The sequence below is a fragment of the Orbicella faveolata genome, unplaced genomic scaffold, assembly GCF_042242905.1.
Source record: "Orbicella faveolata isolate gen_17 unplaced genomic scaffold, um_ofav_v1 contig_25, whole genome shotgun sequence".
In the NCBI taxonomy this organism is placed as follows: Eukaryota; Metazoa; Cnidaria; class Anthozoa; order Scleractinia; family Merulinidae; genus Orbicella; species Orbicella faveolata.
Window position 1 is genome coordinate 22,925,238 of NW_028301553.1, and position 18,948 is coordinate 22,944,185.

The 18,948-nt window shown below is 39.5% G+C and overlaps 1 protein-coding gene across 1 annotated transcript in view; it reads left to right on the forward strand.

The window, feature by feature from the left end:
- Window positions 1-1,855: 1,855 nt before the first annotated feature.
- The window catches only part of LOC110040077 (hemicentin-2-like), a 31,623-nt gene continuing 14,530 nt past the window's right edge, over window positions 1,856-18,948 (forward strand). Inside the window, exons 1-4 of the mRNA XM_089294645.1 lie at window positions 1,856-2,246; window positions 8,458-8,700; window positions 14,262-14,528; window positions 15,153-15,401. Coding sequence (XP_089150771.1) covers window positions 1,856-2,246; window positions 8,458-8,700; window positions 14,262-14,528; window positions 15,153-15,401 — 1,150 coding nt within the window. The remainder of the gene's footprint in view (window positions 2,247-8,457; window positions 8,701-14,261; window positions 14,529-15,152; window positions 15,402-18,948) is intronic.

The following is an 18,948-nucleotide window of genomic DNA, read 5'->3' on the forward strand; positions in this document are numbered from 1 at the left end:
GCGCATCTTGTTCCTCTCGCGTTAGATTACGTTCACTCGCGCGCTTGCGAAAATCGATTTGACCAATCTCCGAGCGACGACGTTGAATGTAACGATCTAGAAAACAAAATTTGCCTGATGGTGGCAATCACGTAGATCTCTTTAGTTTGGGCTGATCAAAGACTGTATCTTCACTGGGTTCGCTTAACACCTTGCTATTTTGGAGATCTTTTTTTTATTGTTATTTATTTATTTTTTAATTTTTTTATTTGCAATAACGCAAGGGTAAACAATGCTTACTTACAACACTAGCTCTATTTACATTATATTGCTCTAATTATTTACTCTATTTTGGAGATCTTGGCTACTCTCTAAATTTTTGTCGTGAAAAAATGCTTTAAGACGTAGTCTTCGGTAAAATTTCTCACAATATTTATTGGTTGTAAACTCGTCAGTCGCAGGTTTGATTGGAATAAAATTTAGGCCTTTTGTAGGACTGATTTTTCAGCTTCAGAAAGGTTGAGATTCTCAGGAATAAACGTTGAACAATAAGCACTTAATGACTGCCCCCTCGGGAAAGAATGAGTTTTGTTTCCCCGAAACCTTCAATGTTACCCGCGGCGAAGCCGAGGGGAAAACTGAGGGTCGAGGGGAAAAAAACTCACTGTTTTCCCAGGAGCCAGTCATTAAGTGCTTTGTTATACCTCCCGACTCAAAAATAGAAAAAAAAAAAATGAAAAAATAAAAAAACTGGGAAAAAATGATTTGCTTGACGCCTACGGTGGCTGTGGTTGCGGTACGATCGGCAGTCAAACCGAGCTGTCCTTCGACACGATAATAGTCTTTTTCTTGGCAGCTAACAAAAATAAAGACAGTGCGTAAGTTGCTTTGCTTTCTTCTACTGCTTAACCCGAGAATTCTGGGTTTGATTTGACGAGGAACAGCATATTTTGTTGTAAATTTAAATAACACACAGTATTTTCCTACCTGATGAGTGGCGACAGCGATCGAAGTGCGAGTTGCCGAACGCGGGCGACCCATTTTTTGACGCCAAATTAACAGCTGGAATAGACGAAATGTTCAAATTTTTCCCTTTGTTAATCTGATATGTTTTTGCCGAATTATAAATCCCTTCTCTTGAATAATGAATGTCTTCTCTAGTGAGAAACGTTGCCTGACTTTAGTGGCCTTATGACATCGGGCCGACTCGCACACAAATTTGCCACCGTTTCAAGGTGCACGACCTGATCACGTGCGAGTCGAAAGTTCAAGTTGTTGTTTCCCTAGGGAGTTAGTGAGTTTTGTTCGCCCTAGGGAGTTAGTGAGTTTTGACCAATGGCACGTGACACGTTTTCCTCCAATCGGAAAACGTATTTGAGTTGGGAGGTATAATAACGTTTGTTTAACGCTTGGAGTTTGCGACTGACGAAGGGGTTTTTCCCAAAACGTCTCTAAAAGTACCTTTAACTACGTTTTGTAAACTTTATCCAACCCAATTCAGTTTAGAGTGCTAGAAAGTGACAATAATTTTTTTTATATTTCTAAAGATGATGAAACATTACCTAGAGGGTTTCAATGGGGCTAACTATGTAAGAAAGATTCTAATCGCGAAAGGAGCCAATCATAATTAGTAGTTAAAATTTGTTCACTCAAAGCCTAACATAAAATTAGAGAATGCTGTCAAATAATCGATCAAATTCAGATCAGTTTAAATAGCCGGATCACTACCCTCTATTCAATTCCTGAAAGTGTACGGAGTTTTACAAAATACCGAAAACTATATACGAATACTTGAAGTTAGCTGGCATACAGGTAAATCACTCATCATACCTTCGGGTTTCTGACACCGGAACAATATCTCACAGAGGCTATTTTGATGTGGACAGCTCCTCCACCAGCTTGGAATCAAACTAACGCAGGGAGTATCCAAGCTGTCATTCAAACTGCTGTTTATCAAGTGCGGAATGGAAGTACTAATGTGCTTCTAAGGTGGAATTACACATTGCTATCCGGTCAAACATTAGCACTGACCACGTTTTCCATTGGTGATGGCATCAGTCAGGATGACATTGGATTAGTAATCAGTGCCTTGGGCCCTTCTGGAACCCCCAGTAATAAGTTCAAAGACCGATTCAGCATTTACAGCACGAGTCAGTTTTCTAATTTGACAATAGACAAGGTGACTGAACAGGAGAGTGCTACTTTCCAGTGCAAGCTGCATGTGGGAGGGGATGCATGGGCATACAACATACGAGTTAACGTTACAGGTAAGATTGCACAGTAGGATTCTTGGGCCATAAATTAAAGTTCATGTAGTTGGTTTTCTTTAATCGACATACATTCCTTTGGAGAGCTTTCATCCCGGGAGGGACAAGAAAGCCTTCATCAGAGGCGAGCTTATGCGGTATACTAGGAATAGTTCCACGTTTAAGGCTTTTAGGCAAACACGTGAGAAATTCTAGAAGGATTCAGGTTTGTACTTCCTTTCTTTAGGAAAGGGAAAATATAACAGAGCTAACTAGTTTTCTAGAGGAGACAAATCACGCAATGTTAAAATGTGGTCTTCAAATCAGGCTACATTTAACTGTTGTCATAGAAACATTTACCGGGTTATCCAGAAGCATTTGCCAGATTTAGACTTCATCGCTATATTTCCAGGGTTATTTATAAATCTGCGACTACTTTGGGGGCTATACGAATTTTAAGAGACACAAAGAAACTTGTCTCATGTACTGCCACAATTTTGTAACTTTTTCTTGGGATATTTTTGGATTAAAACGTATTTTTTTCGTCTTTAAAACAATCCGTCTATGCGCGCTTACCATTTCTTTTTTTTTAAATTGCAATAGCCTTCGTTATAATGTTCGTTTTCCACCTAGTCCTAGTAGTCCTAGTAGTCGCCCTCCTTAAAGGGAAGGGGTTAGTGGGCCTCTTATATACCTCTTACTAACCGAGTTCGAGGACCGTACTGTAAGTTACGGACCGAGTTCTCCCCATCGATTTATGGCCCAAGCGCGAGGCGCGCGGGCCATAAATCGAAGGGGAAAACGAGGATCCTACCTTACAGTACGGACCGAGAAAACGAGGTTAGTAAGATATTTATTATATCTCTACTGTGTGTCTGACGGGTTCGGGAACGATTTCTATTCAGGCGGAACGGCTTCAAACTTCTGACGCACCTCGAAAGCAAAACGACTCAATTGGCAGTCATTGTTAAGTGACTCTTAAGTCGTTAGCAGGTTTCAGTACACAATTTTTGAAGTAAAAGAAAGTTTTAAATTTTTACTTGCTAAAAAAGTTAAGAACACTTGCCGATAAATCACGAAACATTTTGGCAACAAAAACAGCTTTAAATTTTAGCGGGCTGTACAGGAGAATACGGCCTGCTAAATTGACCAATGACAGCGCGCGTATTAACTGAGAGATATAATAAAGTAAGTTAGCGCACTGTTGCGCCGGTTGTGGTCCTCGCAGAATTATGGTTACTCTTGAAGTTTTTATTAAGGTGGCTGACAATAGCTCCCAACATTTTTTTTTAGCACATCTTTAATTCACCAGCACGATTAATGCGATAAGACTAGTAACGAGGAAAGGGCCAAACATTGGTGTACCAGTTACGATCATTTTCTTACCTTACAAGTTACTACGGAAACAGTACGATCTATAACAACCTTTAGTTAACACAGAACAAGCTTAACGGACTAGTTTTTGAGTTAGAAGCATTTAAAGATAAGGTAAGGGTGTATAATGTGTTCTGCTGTTGCTTTGGTAACTGTCTGTGTCACAAAAGTTGTCCTAACTTGTTTACCAATGATTGGGAATTTATCTGATACCACTATTATGCAATCAACTGAAAAAAATAGGTAGCATTGATCCATCAAAGATTCTGGAAATCGTCAAGATTGAGTACGTACTGCTTTGAATTTCAATCCAGTTATGTTTCCAGATCTCTCACACCTCCCCTTTGTTGTTGGCCAGCTGAATGGAATATATTTTCGAGATTGGTTTAATTGAAAGCGTAAGCACTGGAATTGAAAAGTCGAGCTCCAAGTCCTACTCGTCCGCCGATCTTATGGTTCCTATTATGTCTCTCTCCCTCTCATTGTCACTTCTTTGATCCTTCCGCCTACGAATGATTTTATTTAAAAGGAGAGGGACAAATAAATCTCCACGTCGAAGATGTGAAAATTATTACTTTTGACATTGATTTGAAATTACAATCGTTTTTGAGTGTTGGAAGTGAAACATCGATGTAGGAAACCATGACTATTCTTACCAGTATCTTTAGCTTTACTTAGATCTCTTTAGACTGTTATTTCAGGTGTAAACAGTGGCTGAGACCTCCTTGATGATCTAAGCGTAGATATCAAACACTTAGCTCCACGCAAGCACTAACATCAAGCATTGTCCCTTAAGCAAGCAATGAGTGGATTGATTGTTATACCCCGAATTGAAAATAAACTCTATATTGTCTTGCGTTTCTCAACAGCAGACTGTGAAAATAAGTATTAAGCAAATCTCTCGACATTTCTGTTATGCGAGAGAATTAACGTCCGTTTGTCCCAAAACCTCCAAAAATGATGTTTTTGGTATTTTGGCTTATATGGAAACAAAATTTCAGATAGTGTTGTTATATGGCCCTGTCTCAATAGGACTGGGAACTACCAAATTCACGAATATGATTGGCTGAAACTGATGTTGAAAGCGTTCTAGATTTTCCCATCTAGACCGGCATCCGGACCCGTAATGTTTTGCAGTGAAAACTTAGCGAACTAAACTGCAAAATCATTAAGAGTCACTGACTGGAAATATCGAGAATGGCTGGCCAGGTTCGCAAACTCGAAAATCCTGAAACTTTGCCTAAAGAACGCTTTTAGGGAACTACTTTCGAAAATTTTTTTCTGATTTTCTTTGAATTCAAAGTCTTCGAGAAACTCGCAAAAAACGAAAATATAGCTTTTTGCCTCGTTAATATGCAACAAATATCTGGAAAATTGACAAAGTTCTCGGTATTTGCATTGAAACAGTTTACAAAACTAGAACACGGGGTAAACTTAGCATTAGAGCTTTACCTTTCTTCTATCTAACAATAGGAAGTTTTAAATTTTTCAAGCATTTTGAAGGGTTTCGTCGACCGTCGAAGAGTTGCCTTTTCAAGCTCCTATGAAAACAGCAAAAATTGCGGAGTTTTACCGGCCTAAAACGCATCTTGGTATGTCCGATATGGAACTAAAACAAGTACTGTGCAAAGGAGAGTCGCTTCTACTATAATAATATGGAAAAAAAAATTCTGGGCAATTAAGGTTCACACAGGTAAAATGCAAAAGTTCGGGACAGTCTCTTCTCAAATTTGCATAATGCGGTTTGTTCAAAGAAAGCTATTGCTGAGCACCCTAGTTTGTTTTTGTTCCATTTGTGGGTCATGCTTTGTGGGAAATATACAAAAAGAGAGTTGATCAATGTCGTTATTACAACATCGTTTTATTATTTCCCGTAAGGTACATAAAACTATGGAAAAAGCCCAAAATATAAGTTCAAAGTTACATAGATTAAACACGCTACATGTATTATGAGACTGGGATCACGTAATATATATTTTCAGTTAGCTCCAATTGGAATTACTAGATTATTGAGGTTTAGACACTTGCTTATAATAGAAACATATCAGGGTTTGTCTTCCCCGTTTATACACACTCGATTAGTCTGCAAATATTCGAAAGGCGACTGGTCTTTTAAAGTAAATTTTAGCATGTGTCTCGATTTTGATCTTGATGGAAAACGAATTAATTAAATGCACTAAATGAAGCGAAGAGGTCTCATTAACGTGATTCAGCTAGACCAAGGAAGCAAGTTTTAGTGAAAAATAGACTAAGACTGTTTGATACCTATCCCGCGATCTGGGTTGGAAATTCGGCCTAGTCCAAACGTCGTGCCTCTGCCGTACCGATCTCAAATAAATTTGTCCCGGCAGTGGCTATGACAAGAGAACTGCGCTGATTCCAAACGTCGAGTTTAATCAGTCGCACAGAAGATCGGCAGACGCTTGCTTTGCTGAAGGCCATTTTAAATGGCACAAATATTAGCAACGGCAGCTGATGCAGCAGGCTATGAATTCAGTTCGGCACGGTAAGAGCACGCCAAAGCCAAGTAGCGCTACACGGCATGCAAAAGTTATTCGTCCTCCGGGGGGGGGGGGGGGGGAGGGGGGAACTCATATAAAAATAACTGGGGTGCTCGTCGTACCCTCAAAAGGTCCACCGCGAGAGCTTTTACGGTAACTTTTAGGGGATTGAGCCGAAAAATATGACAGGGAATAATGCGTTATGTGAACGGTTGTCAGTCTAACCATCGATTTTCCCTCTTTCTTTATTATTTGGAAACTATTAAGGCTAAGCAACAGACCAATTTCGATATATTAAAATTCAGCCTAAAACAATAGACCTCAGCACGAAGCTTTGGGGAATAAACCCCACAAACTCTGGAGTTATTCCCCATAGCCTCGTGCTGAGGTCTATTGTTTTAGGCTGAATTTTAATATATCGAAATTAGTCTATTGAAGACAGCAACAACGACCCAAAAAAAAAAACACACACAAAAAAAACACTGAATTATATCGAGGTAGTCATTCTATAACGATACTTTTCAATTTTCGTCAACTATGCAAATAAAGTTCAGCTAGCCTCAAAAACGTTTCTGTTTGCTGACGCGCGTTCTTGCTGCGCAGATTTTTTTGTTTCAAATACTGATTGAAGAAGACCAAAAGTTAATCAAAGTATTTATTTCGACTCGATATTGGGCAAACTAAAACGCGTTTTAAGCCCGTAAAATCACGCAATTTTTGCCGTTTCCATAGGGGCTTGAATTCTTCGACAGTCCACGGAACCCCTCAAAATTTAATTGAATGTAAAGCTTTCAATACGCTTAGTTTATCCGGTGTTCTAGTCTTGTAAATTGTTTCAATGCGAATACCGAGAATTTCGACTCAAGCGCGGCAGTAGCACGACGGTTGTAAGCATGCATGCACTCAGTTCGGCACGCTGAATTAAAGTCGATGCGACTACGCAGAGCACGACAGGCGTAATGCCGTTCCGCACGGCAGTAGCGCGACTTGACTTCGAACGGTGTGCTCTTGCCATACACGTGCCGAACTGAACTATGGACGGCGGAGCCGGGGTGGGGGCTTGAGCACCCCTCCCCATTCATTTTTAACCACGATGACATTTTCTTTTCTTTTAGTATAAGGTACAAATGAAGAAATAAAGAAAAAGGAAAAGAAAACGAAAAAAATTCTGGTTGACTGCAGATTTACCAAGAATTTACAAAGCTACAACCTCGTACCAGATCTGTAGGAAACTTTTCATATTTACATAGCTTTAACCTTTACGCAGCGTGCGCTTCCTTCCCACACACGGGAGCTTATGTAAAAGCGCAGGTCAGTCAGTACTAAGGCCGTGATATATCTGGAGGGCTGAGAATTATGTATTAAGCACACAATACCTGATATTGCTGTAAATGCACTAATAGTACCTGTCATTTTATAGTTCATCCACTGGTTGATTTTTTTAAGAACTCCACCATAGAGAATGTCAAAGATACCATTTCCAAGCCACTAGATTTCAATTTTTGGGGGGGAGAAGGATGACCCTAGACCCCTCTGCAAACTTGCACCGGCACCGCTCGTTTTCAAGCCGCTCACCTCTCCCTCCCTTCACTTGAAAAAAAGCTCCCGCGTCCCTGTGAATTGATATCCTGTTGCATCAGCTGCAGTTGCCTTCTAGCATTTAAAAAGGTCTTCAGCAAACTTCTTCCCATCTTCTGCGCAACTGTTTCAATGCAAATACCGAGAACTTTGTCAATTTTCCACATATTTTTTGCATATTAAATGGGGCTAAAAGCTATGTTTTCGTTTTTTGTGAATTTCTTGAAGACTTTAAATTCTAAGAAAATCGGAATAATATTTTCGAAAGTAGTTCCCTTAAAGCGTTCTTTAGGCTAAGTTCTAGGATTTTCGAGTTTTCGAACCTGGCCAGCCATTCTCGATATTTCCAGACAGTGACTCTTAATGTCCATTTTCTTCTAACAATATTTAATTGTGGATGTGCCAAGAAGCGTGATAAAAAAAAAGTAAGAGGACGAACAAACTTTGGCAGAGTTAAATTCAGCTCATCGCCGTTCGCAAGCAAAATGTCAGTTAACACAAACCAGTTACATTAAACGAATTAAATTGTTCTTGTTTGTCGTATAATAAACATCTCATTAACCAAGCTTAGTAGGTCTGTATCGGAGAATCTTGACCTCGGTCGTGTGTACAGACCTCACTGCGTTCGGTCTGCACTCACGACGACCTCGGTCAAGATTCTCCCATACAGACTTCCTGCTCGGTTAATATAATGAGAGCCAATTATTAACTAGTTAAATAATTAATAAAAATAACGTAACCCTTTGACAAGATGAACCCTCAGTACATTGTCCTGTTAGATCCAGCAGACATCACTCATATCTCAGGAAACCAAACAGCGAATGAAAATGAGGAAGTGACACTCAACTGTTCAGGAAAAGGTATGCCAATACCAAGTATTACCTGGACAAGAGTTTCTGACCACAGTCCTGTGTCCTTCCCTTTGACCATCACTGGTAAACAGGATGAAGGAGGCTACAGATGTACTGCTGACAATGGTATTGGTAATCCAGCAAGCCAGGTTGTCTACGTTATTGTTGAAAGTGAGTAAACCGTTTTTTTTTTAATTCACACAAAAATAGAAATAGCAGTTTACATAATTTTCTGTTTCTTTGAAAAAATTTACTTTTAGTGAATTGCTCTAGGGTACAAACTCATATTGATCATGAGTGCCGAATTGTTACAATAGAAATTTGATGAAAACTGCAAAGTTGCTAAGGATAAGAGATGGTTTTAGTTGCCATTCGTCTTTTTGTTATCATTTCACTTTCATTCTGCCGCTTTTGACTCTTTAGTTGGTGAAACATTGCCTATAATTATGTTACAGGTACATGTAAATGTTTTTTCATCCGCCATCGATTACGTGTGCATATTTAAGAAATCAGCATTTTAGTAGCTTCCTGGGCAAAAATGAAGTGAAGAACATCAAGAGGGACCTGAAGCTCAATAACTCGACCTAAATTTTCTTATACGGACCTACTTTAGCCCTTATACCCCTATTTCAATTTAATAACATCTACTGTGTTGTGCATATTTTGATTTCACTCTATCACTGGTTGTGGGTAGTTTAATCTCAGTTTAGAATAAATTACAGGAAAAAGAATGTTGAAACCGTTTCAGTTAAATATTATCTGGAAGGAAACAAAACTGACGTTGTCATGTCTGGAACATATTATAGGGAACAGAATATAATCCTATCGAAAAATGGTAAAGATGAGATTCGCAATATTTATAGATTCTTCGTAGGCAGCTGTTGTTTATTACAAGTTGCCATATTACATATTTCTGCTAAATATACGCAAGATCTTTGTTATGCACGTTTGAAAAAGGACTTATCGAGTGACGCTATCAGCGCAACTATACATTCTAACCAAAAGAACGGCCTTTGATGAGTACGTCCCGAAAGCGTCGTTTCGTGATTATGTTGCTGGTTGGCTTGCTCACCAAATGCTCTGGTTGAATGTTTCGTTACTCCCAATAACGCGGCTGCTTGTGGGTGAGTCGTCTCTCCGCGGCCAGATCCGTTTTTCTTGGGTCACAAACCGTCATTCTCTTTATTCTAAAACTTTTGCCCAAAGCTGTTTTTGCTACGCGACGAGAACAAGTCATTGCTTATTTGAGTTGGTCCTAAAAAGCATAAGTCGCTCTTTTTCTCCCCCTTTGTCGTTTTACTAGCATCCTCTCCTCCTCGTGCGTGTGTGTGTGGGTGGGGCTGGAGTGGAAACTCTTATATAAAAAGGGTTTTGAAAGGAACCCTTAAAAGGTAGCAAGATCCTGTTTGGTGGGCGCGGCTTGAAAATTTTTCACTCTTAAGAGGTACAAATTCTAAAACAACACATTATCTCCTGTCATAAGTTTGTTGACTCAACATCCTAAGGCAACCGCAAACGCTCCCGCTGTGGACTTTTTGAGGCTGAACCCCGTTAGAAGTACCAAAACCACTTTTTTAACCCTAAAAGGTACGACAAGCACACCCGTCCTTTTTGTATTGGAGTTTTTCCCCGGAATTCTTTCCCCTTTGATATTCATAGGCAACCTAGATAAATCCTCAAAACGTGGTCTAACTGCCTCTCTTTCTTACACTTTGTTAGCTGCTAAATATACATGTAAACTGCTCCACAAGCGTCTAACCGAGAAAATTATTGCGTTTGAATCTTGCCGGGTAACAATATAGGATAATTGACTGATGGATCAAAATGAACTCTTTGTTAATCGATGAAAATTTTTATTCGTTGTAGAATATCATCCTATCAATATAAATCTGACGTCTAATTTAATTAACAACGCTGTTGTTGTGAATGAAAGCTTTAACATCACGTGCAGTTCAGACGCCAATCCACCTGCAAAGTATCGATACTACAAAAACCAGGACAATTTTGTCAATGACACAACTGGAAGTGATGTCTCGGTTATTACAACTTCAGTGAGTGAAAGAAGAAAGCAGGTGAAATACAGCTGCACTTCGTTTAATGATTTTGGTGATGGACCTACAGATGGTTTAACTCTAACAGTGTTATGTAAGTATGCAATATCTATAGCTATCACATGTTTTATGTTTTTACCAAAATACCATATGCCAGCTCAGAAAAATCATCTACTCTAAGAAAGAAATTCACAGTCACGTGACTTCTAAAGGTCAGAACTGTTGGATAAACTGATTTGCCTGAATACGCAACTAGCTACAGTTGCAATACAGCCTGCAAACGCTTTTGCTAAAGCGTTAGGTTTAATACTGTTTTAGTTGGAAGACGACAGTTTCCAATTTTTTTTACCTTTGGATAAATAAAAAAAAGTCCTTAAAGAACTACCCAGATCTTCTTCTGGACTGGATTACTTACCTGGTCGGGAAACTAAAGTCCGAAATGCATCGACTGATTTAGAATTTATAATTGTACAGCGGCTGCTTTCCCACAAAGATAGTAATCCTAGTACAGAAGACTAGAATGTCAACTGGTAGTGGTAAAATGGACGTTAATGTCATGGCGAAAATATAGGAAACGACGTAAATTTCAAATCATTCTTCGACACGACTTTATTAAAAACTCAGTGGAAGGAACAGTGCTGACACGGAAAACGCGAACTCGAAGGAATTGAAGTCGAGACTGGAGAACAATCAGTTCCCATGAAAAGACTAAACTACTACAGGCAAATATGCTTTGCATCCACTGACGCGATTGCTAAAGCTCTTGACTACTTAAGGTGGCTCGTACCAGTTTTCTCGCGCAGGGAGTAGATCACCATCGTACGTCACGCGTGAGTAACACGTACGATAGAGGCACGAGATTTAAAACCCGAAAGACTAAAACAAATATGGCGGCGCGCGGCTTTTTTTCGCGCAAGGTCACTTTTGTACTGTTGGAGACGAAATTCACATACAAAGGAGGCTTTACCTGCTAGAACAACTTTAGTCAATTCTGTGTATTTAAGAAAAATTGTTTCGGGAATTCAATGTTTCCCAAATTTCAAAGGAAACTCGATCAATCGTGACAGCCACCGGGAGTGTATAAAGGACTTGCAAAACATAGCAAATGTAAGCCCGGGAGGTTGTCTTCAACGATAACTACAAATGCAAATGAAGTTTTAGCAGCAAACAAAACAAAACGCCTGTTCGGAGCCCGCTCGCCCGCGCGGGCACACATAGCAGTCAGCGGTAGTCAAAACAGCTCATGAGCAACTGCTGATCTTATAAAGTCTGGATTTTTGAATGCGTGTCTACGCGGGTGGAAATAACGGAACTCGCGAAGGCTTTTACATGAAAACAAGCCCGGTGACGCCTTCTTTTTATTGTTTCAGTATAATATTATTATTGAGAGGAAGCGTCAGAAAAAAAAGAAATAAAAATTTCTACGGAAGGAAATTTGCACTTTGTGCAAATTGTGGTTTTTCCAAGTTTACAAGAAATCGGCTCCGTAAAATTATTTTAAAATTGTTGTGCATTTCCATTTTCATATGCCAAAAGGTATTGATTAAAAAGAAACTCGGTGTCACCGGGTTAATTTTTTAGTTATTAGTGACATAAGCGAAAAATCAGGTCTGGAAAATCCTTTTAGAATGTTGCCATGGTAACTGCTGAGGACAAAATAACCGCTTATTTAGGACAAGTATACCTTATATAATCCAAACCTACAAAAATATTTCAGTGGCCCTGGTCTGCCTTTTTGTTCTATGCTTACAAAGTTATGAGCCGTCAAAAACCTGAAAACTGATACGAGCCACCTTAAGAGGCTGTCCGCGTAAGAACGGATAAGGCAAATTTCGGACCTTTACCGATTGGCTTCATTTTTTCAAGGAAAGTCAACCTTATATGCAATGTACAAGTATCGCATTTACTTGAATCAATTCGACTTTTCTTCATTTTTTACGAGACGGTTTTAAAAGTGACCTCGAAACTGGCTAATTTGCCTTGGGAGACTCTGAAATTTTGCTATAAACGTCGGACGCTGCCAAAACAAAGTTTTTCAATCTAACAAGCTGAATATTTTTCATACAAAAGTTTCATCTTTCCTCTATATTTTAACGGTTTAACAATTTTATTCTGTCAAAGTTTGCCAGAGTTATGAATTTTCTAAAATACCTCCTACCAAACTCCGGAATGTGCGAAGCGCGACATACCTAAAGTTAAAAGCTATTTTCTCAAATGTGGGACCTGATCTAGAAACGAATTTATGATAAATCAAAAGTACGTACATCAATGTAAAAACATATAGAATAAAATTTGTGGGCACTCTGCACTGCGTGCCGTACAGAGCTCCACAATTTTGCAAAATATTTGCCATTTTGATGGTAAACAAAGATCACGGCGGTCCCGCCCGTGACCAAACAAGAAGCCATTACTCAGAAAGAAATAGTGTTTCGTTTCCGGAAAAATAGGCAAAGTCCGAGAAAGGCTGGGGTTTTGATATCTTGTGCATGAGAATGCCTGGGGTGAGGGGGGATATGCGCTAATGCGCCGCTTTGCACCGCACTGATTTGTTCAGTTGCCAGCGCCTAGGGTTTTTCGTCCAGGTGAGGTTTAGTACTGAACCTATCGTAAAAGAGGAAGGGCCAATTAATTTAGTTGACTACACATGTATCAGTTATTACAGTCAACGCGCTTCGAAATGTATTTACTTGTGATACTTCACTTTATCTCTGCCCTAGGGGAAGGGGGGGGGGGGCGTTCCCTTATATCGGCTATATAGTTATGTCCAGCGACAGAGGGACATGTTTTATTAAGACATCTTAGTCAGAAGTAGAGTATCGATTTTGGTCATTTTGGTCTCAAACTGGATATGGTTTTTGCATTCTAGTCTTGAATTAGGTATGTTTTTTAGAAGAAGCTTCTTTTTTCATCATTATCGATAAGACCAGCAACTAAGGCCATTCACAATACCTGTAACATCATTCTGAACTAGAGAATTACGGTAGATCTGAAACAGAGTATTAATTTAGGGGCCAGGCCATAAATAGGTTAGAACTAGTAGTAATCAGAGATTATGAGAGTGCGTTCGACGCTCTCACTTTAATATATATATATACCGTAAATATATAGATTTAGTCCAAGTCTAAAAGCGGAGCTGCTCAGTTATTTAATTACATTTTGTTAATAATTAAAATTATTATACATTGTAGTCACCATCTGTCTTCTCATTGGCTAAAAAAAAAAAAAAAAAAAAACCCTCAGTTAATTCTGGGAAACAGAGCAACCTACAGATTATTCACTAATCTGCTAGCAGATTAGTAAATACTCTGCAGGTTGCGCGCGCCATGCATGATTTCCAAGTATTATTTCCATTATTATTATTAACGAGAGCAAGTGTTTTCATCGGGGTATCCAAACACCGATAAAACAAATGAAAGCACGAGGCCGTAGGCCGAGTGCTTTTATTGTTTCGAGTTGTTTGGATACCCCGATGAAACACGAAGCACAAGTGTTGGAAATAACTTCTCATGATCACTCTTAAAGAAATAATAAACAAAGACCAAGTGGAAAATTAAAAACATCAGATTTCCTCGATCGCCAGTTCTTCGAGAAAAACTTACCGTGTTGTTTAAGTAGATGATGGTAAAAACGAAAATCAAAGTCAATTATTATTGTTTAATTTCTTGGCTATCTTTCATGCAGATCCACCTGAAAATGTCCGCTTAACTACAAATGCAACAAGCAAAGAGTGTACAGGAGTTGTTATACACTTCACCTGCACTGCTGAAGCCAACCCACCAGTACACACTTATTTGTTGTACGAAAACGACACCGTGATTAGGAGTATGGGAATATCAGGAACCTGGATAAAAACAGTGGAAAATGCTGGCATGTTTGTGTTCAGATGCGAGGCTAATAATTCTATCCAAGGGATTGGAAAAAGTGGCAATACTATCTTGACTGTTGATGGTGAATTAAAACTAATTTAACTAAGTTGCACTTTAATTGCAGAAAATTATTTCAAGTATCTAATGACTCAAAAAGGTTAAAAAGTATAATCAGGGGGGAGACGGAAGAGGATTGCTGGGATACGTAAGGGGATTTGAGAGGTTGGGGAGGATTTACCTGCTGCGGGTGTAAGACACATCCTTTCATATCTGCATCATCTGGCAGATAAAAAATTGAGATTTTCTAAGAAAGTCTGCTAATCAATCTTTCTTCTTACATTGAAGCACCTACCTAAGTGTGTGTGATGTCATGCAAAGGACGTGTATAAGTTATGTACATTTGATGTAATATATCTAACACGAAAGACCGTGTTTAGTCACATTCCCAAACACCGAAATGAGTTAAATATACAACGCTTAACGGAGTATTTTTGACGAACTTCAAGTTGTTTGGAAATGTGGTCAAACACTGTCTTGAGTGATTGATATATCTCCTCAATCAAAAGTAAGACTATAAAGAAGACGGAGAGAGATAGTCGTAAAAATCTATGCTAATTCAGATCAGATATTCAAACACCGTAACGGTCATGATTTCCTTTGTTACAAATTGATGAATTATTAATGAGTTTGAGAATGCCTTTTTTAGCCCCGGCATCTGTGCACCAGGCCGAAAATAAAGTTGTCAAAGAAGGTGGTGATGTGCAGGTGAACTGTAATGTGACTGCAGGTACTCCTGATACAACTGTATCGTGGACAAAGGTCGCGACTGGTGAGCACATCAAGGGAAACCGATTGAACATCACTTACATCAGCCGAGCTCAAGCTGGAGAATACAGGTGCACTGCAAACAACACTTGTGGAGTGAACTCTACAGTGGTGGACATTGATGTACAGTGTAAGAATATCACGAAGTCTTTTTACATAAAGTCTTACATAGAAATATATCTTAATGTAAATTTTAACAAGAGACCAAAAGTAATTTCTATTTACAACGCTAAAAAACACCGAACGTTTTCGACACTAGGTCATCTTCAGGCATAGTAAAGACTGTCCGCTAATTGTGTATTAAATATATCAGTTACGTAATTTCCTATGGGAACAGTTTCGCGATGTAGCGATAAAGCTGTCTGTCTAAAGATGGTTTCCATTGTTGGATCAATAGGCCTTCAAGGATTTACGCTTTGTAGTGTATTGCAATTGAGGCGTGCAAAGTCTGCGCCAGCTAAAAGAATGCAAAGAATTCACACGTATCTCAGAGTCGCTACGACTCTTAGTATGCTCATCAAATCGCACTTGCACATTTCTCCTGGCCTCGCCAATGCAGCTGTAACCGCAAGAACGGTCTCCTTTGTAGACTGCTTGTGATCTGTGAGTGTATTTTACTTTAAGGTTTTAAAGGCTTTTGATTTGTCTTGTGTGCCACAGGATAATGGAAATGTACTTGAAATTCGTGAAATTGTTTAGTTTGGAAATGAACGTTTTACTAAGTTTTTCGCTCTTACTACAGTAAGGGGGCTTAATGAAAACTTTCATTAATTAAAACATCGTTTGCAGGCGAATCATACAGGCAACCGTTCACTGTAGGGTATCCAGCAGTTAGAAAGTTTTTCAATTGTTTTGATTTCGTTGTTAAAATGAGAAGAGATACGTTTGGTTCTCTGGAGGACGCCAGTGATGTAATTTCTTTTCTATTTTGTAGGAATTTCCGACTTCCAATGCGTAGGTAGTTTTCCCGGTTTCTTGTAGACTTTGCAGTCGTATTGGTTGTCTTAAGTGAAAGCAGTGTCGAGGAAATGGTCGGGATTTTCTTCGACAGTAAAAACAATGTTAGGATGGTAATTGTAAAACGTTCAAGAAGATCATTGAGCTTATCTTTCTTCTTTATGGATAACCAATCATCGGCATATCGGTTATAGATTGGTGGGTTAAAGGGTCGGACACCATTCTTGTTTAGTCATGAAGATATTCGCGAGGACAGGAGATAAATCGGGAATTACGTAACTGATATATTAAATGCACATTTAGCATACGGTGTTTACTTGCCCTGAAATGACCTAGTGTCGCAAACGTTCGGTTTTTTTTTTCACTTTTTAACTCTTTTAGCTTTGTAAATAGAAATTATTTTTAAAATCAAAGTAAATATTATGGATAAGACTAAAAGTGCTGATCAGTCCAAAATGTTTATTAGGGCGACCGTTATATTTGGCAGTGCATTTGAATGATTGTCATAAAAAATGAAGTCCATAGACCTAAGCGAAAAAAAAAGAAAGAAAAAATTACAAGAGAAAGTAGTTTCTGAACTGGAGAAGATGAGCTAAGATGATCTCGGGCAATTTCCAAAGTAGGCATCATTTGAATATATGAAGTAACCTCTCGTGGTTTTCACAAAATGGGTTTATTTTTAACATATTCCCTCATCTCTATGCGTGTCCAACTATGCGAGCATCAACACGCCACGCTTTTTAATGTATACGTCCCTACTCTCCCGGAAGATCCTTTAGATAAGGAAATAATTTACTCCAAACTGCAGCTTCAGTAGAACGTCCACGCAAAGGACAATCTCATTACTCGAGGCGACTTCAAAGCCAGAGTTGGTAAATAGTCCGAAGCCTGGAAATACGTATTCTGCGCAGAGCAGCTTGCCATCACCGACATCAGTCAGTCTGAAGACCACCTGGATGCATTTTCCGGTCAAGACACTGGCAGCCAATTGACAATGTTGTAATGTGCTGTGGTGACCAGTGAATGTTCTTAGTAAACATATGATACCAAGTGCAGAATGATATACTATTGATCATCGCCTGGTTTGCTACAAACTTAGCTTAGGAATGATGGCTTGTCAAAGAGATTAGGGTGGTTTTCCGGGATAACCTGCAGTCAAAACTTGAGAAAAACGGCTGCTTTGGAGACTTGCCCCAAGGACACACGTGGGACTGTATCAAAAGTGCCAGTTTTCTGAAGAAGTAGTCGGGTTTTCCACTAAGAAGAACAAGGACGCATTTGAAGAGAACGACCTTGAAATCCAGGAACTGCTAGCAAAGAAAAGATCTGCAACTATGCTCACTTGGTCCAACCAATTAAGAAATAAGCCTTTTGCAAGGCTTGGAGCACCATACAACGAAAGCTGCGTGCAATCCAGTATATGTGACCCAGTCACGCTTGGGCAGCTACCATGGGTTCTATGATAGTTATTAATTTTCTCCCTTTTATGCATCGTTTTATATATATACATTAATTAATTTTGGCTTTCTAACATATTTTGTATTGATCACGGGAAAGCACTCAGTGGAGCGTTCAATAAAGTCTCGTCTCTCATCTCATCTCTATGAAGCCTCGGAAGCTCTTTAGGGGGCACTGTTTCCGCAGGTGGACCCCTTACAGACGAAACATGGAAAGAAGCTCTCACTGATAAGAAATCTATTTTTAGCAGCTGTTCTGCACACTTCCACACCCTCTTCAGTGCCAACTAAACGCGCTGTTCCTAACCCTGCAAGTTTCACATTGCCCAACCGCCAGTGAAAACTGAACTTGATGAGACAATAGAACTGCAAGATAGAACAGCTGAAGAGCGGAGAGGTCCAGAAAAATCGAGATTCAGCTCTCCATACCAATCTCTACGCGAGGTTGTAGCCGGTTGTCGGGGGCAGGGTACACGACCGTTGTGGTGAAGCTACCATTACCCTGTACAAGAACAAAGGAGAAAATGGAGCTCGTTATTGCAGCTATTAAATTTATGTAAGAATGTTGTTGAACAAGCTTATATCATTCATTGTCGAAGCTCAACTTTTTGAAAGCCAGTGTGTCTTCAGATCCAACCGTAGCAAAACAGGCATTGTGTTATAATGTCCTTAGACAGACATAGGAAAAGATTTGAACACATTTATTGATCTGGCCTAAAAATTTGGCACCGTGAGCAGAAAAGGTTTTTGGGGAATCCTGGGAAAGCCAGGTTGCCCACCACCTTTTTTGAACACGATCCATCAAGATCAGACAAAGGAACGACCTGTCACAACCCTTCAAACGGCTTCAAACGGAGCCGCCTCCTAGCTCTCACACCATTCACAGTCCTCTTCAGAATGATGCTCCAAGAGGTCAGGTGAGACTTGGAAAAAGATGACTGGAAATACATTCGTTTACACACTGATGGGAGTCTGTTCAACCTGAGACGTCTACAAGACTAAAGGAAGACCTTGGAACAGCTGATGAGTGAGCTACTCATATAATGCTTTCCTTCAATTCCGCCCCCCCCCCCCCCCCCTCACACACACACACACACACTGATACTTGACAGCGCCGCAGCGAGTAGCTTCCTGCTTAGAAAAATCTTTGCTTTCCGGATTCTTTTAAAGTCAGCCTGTACAAAATGTCTTTCATCGGCAAGCCCTCCAGCTCCCTCCTCCATTAAGAGTAGTATCAATCATCATTAACCTGACCAAGCTGAA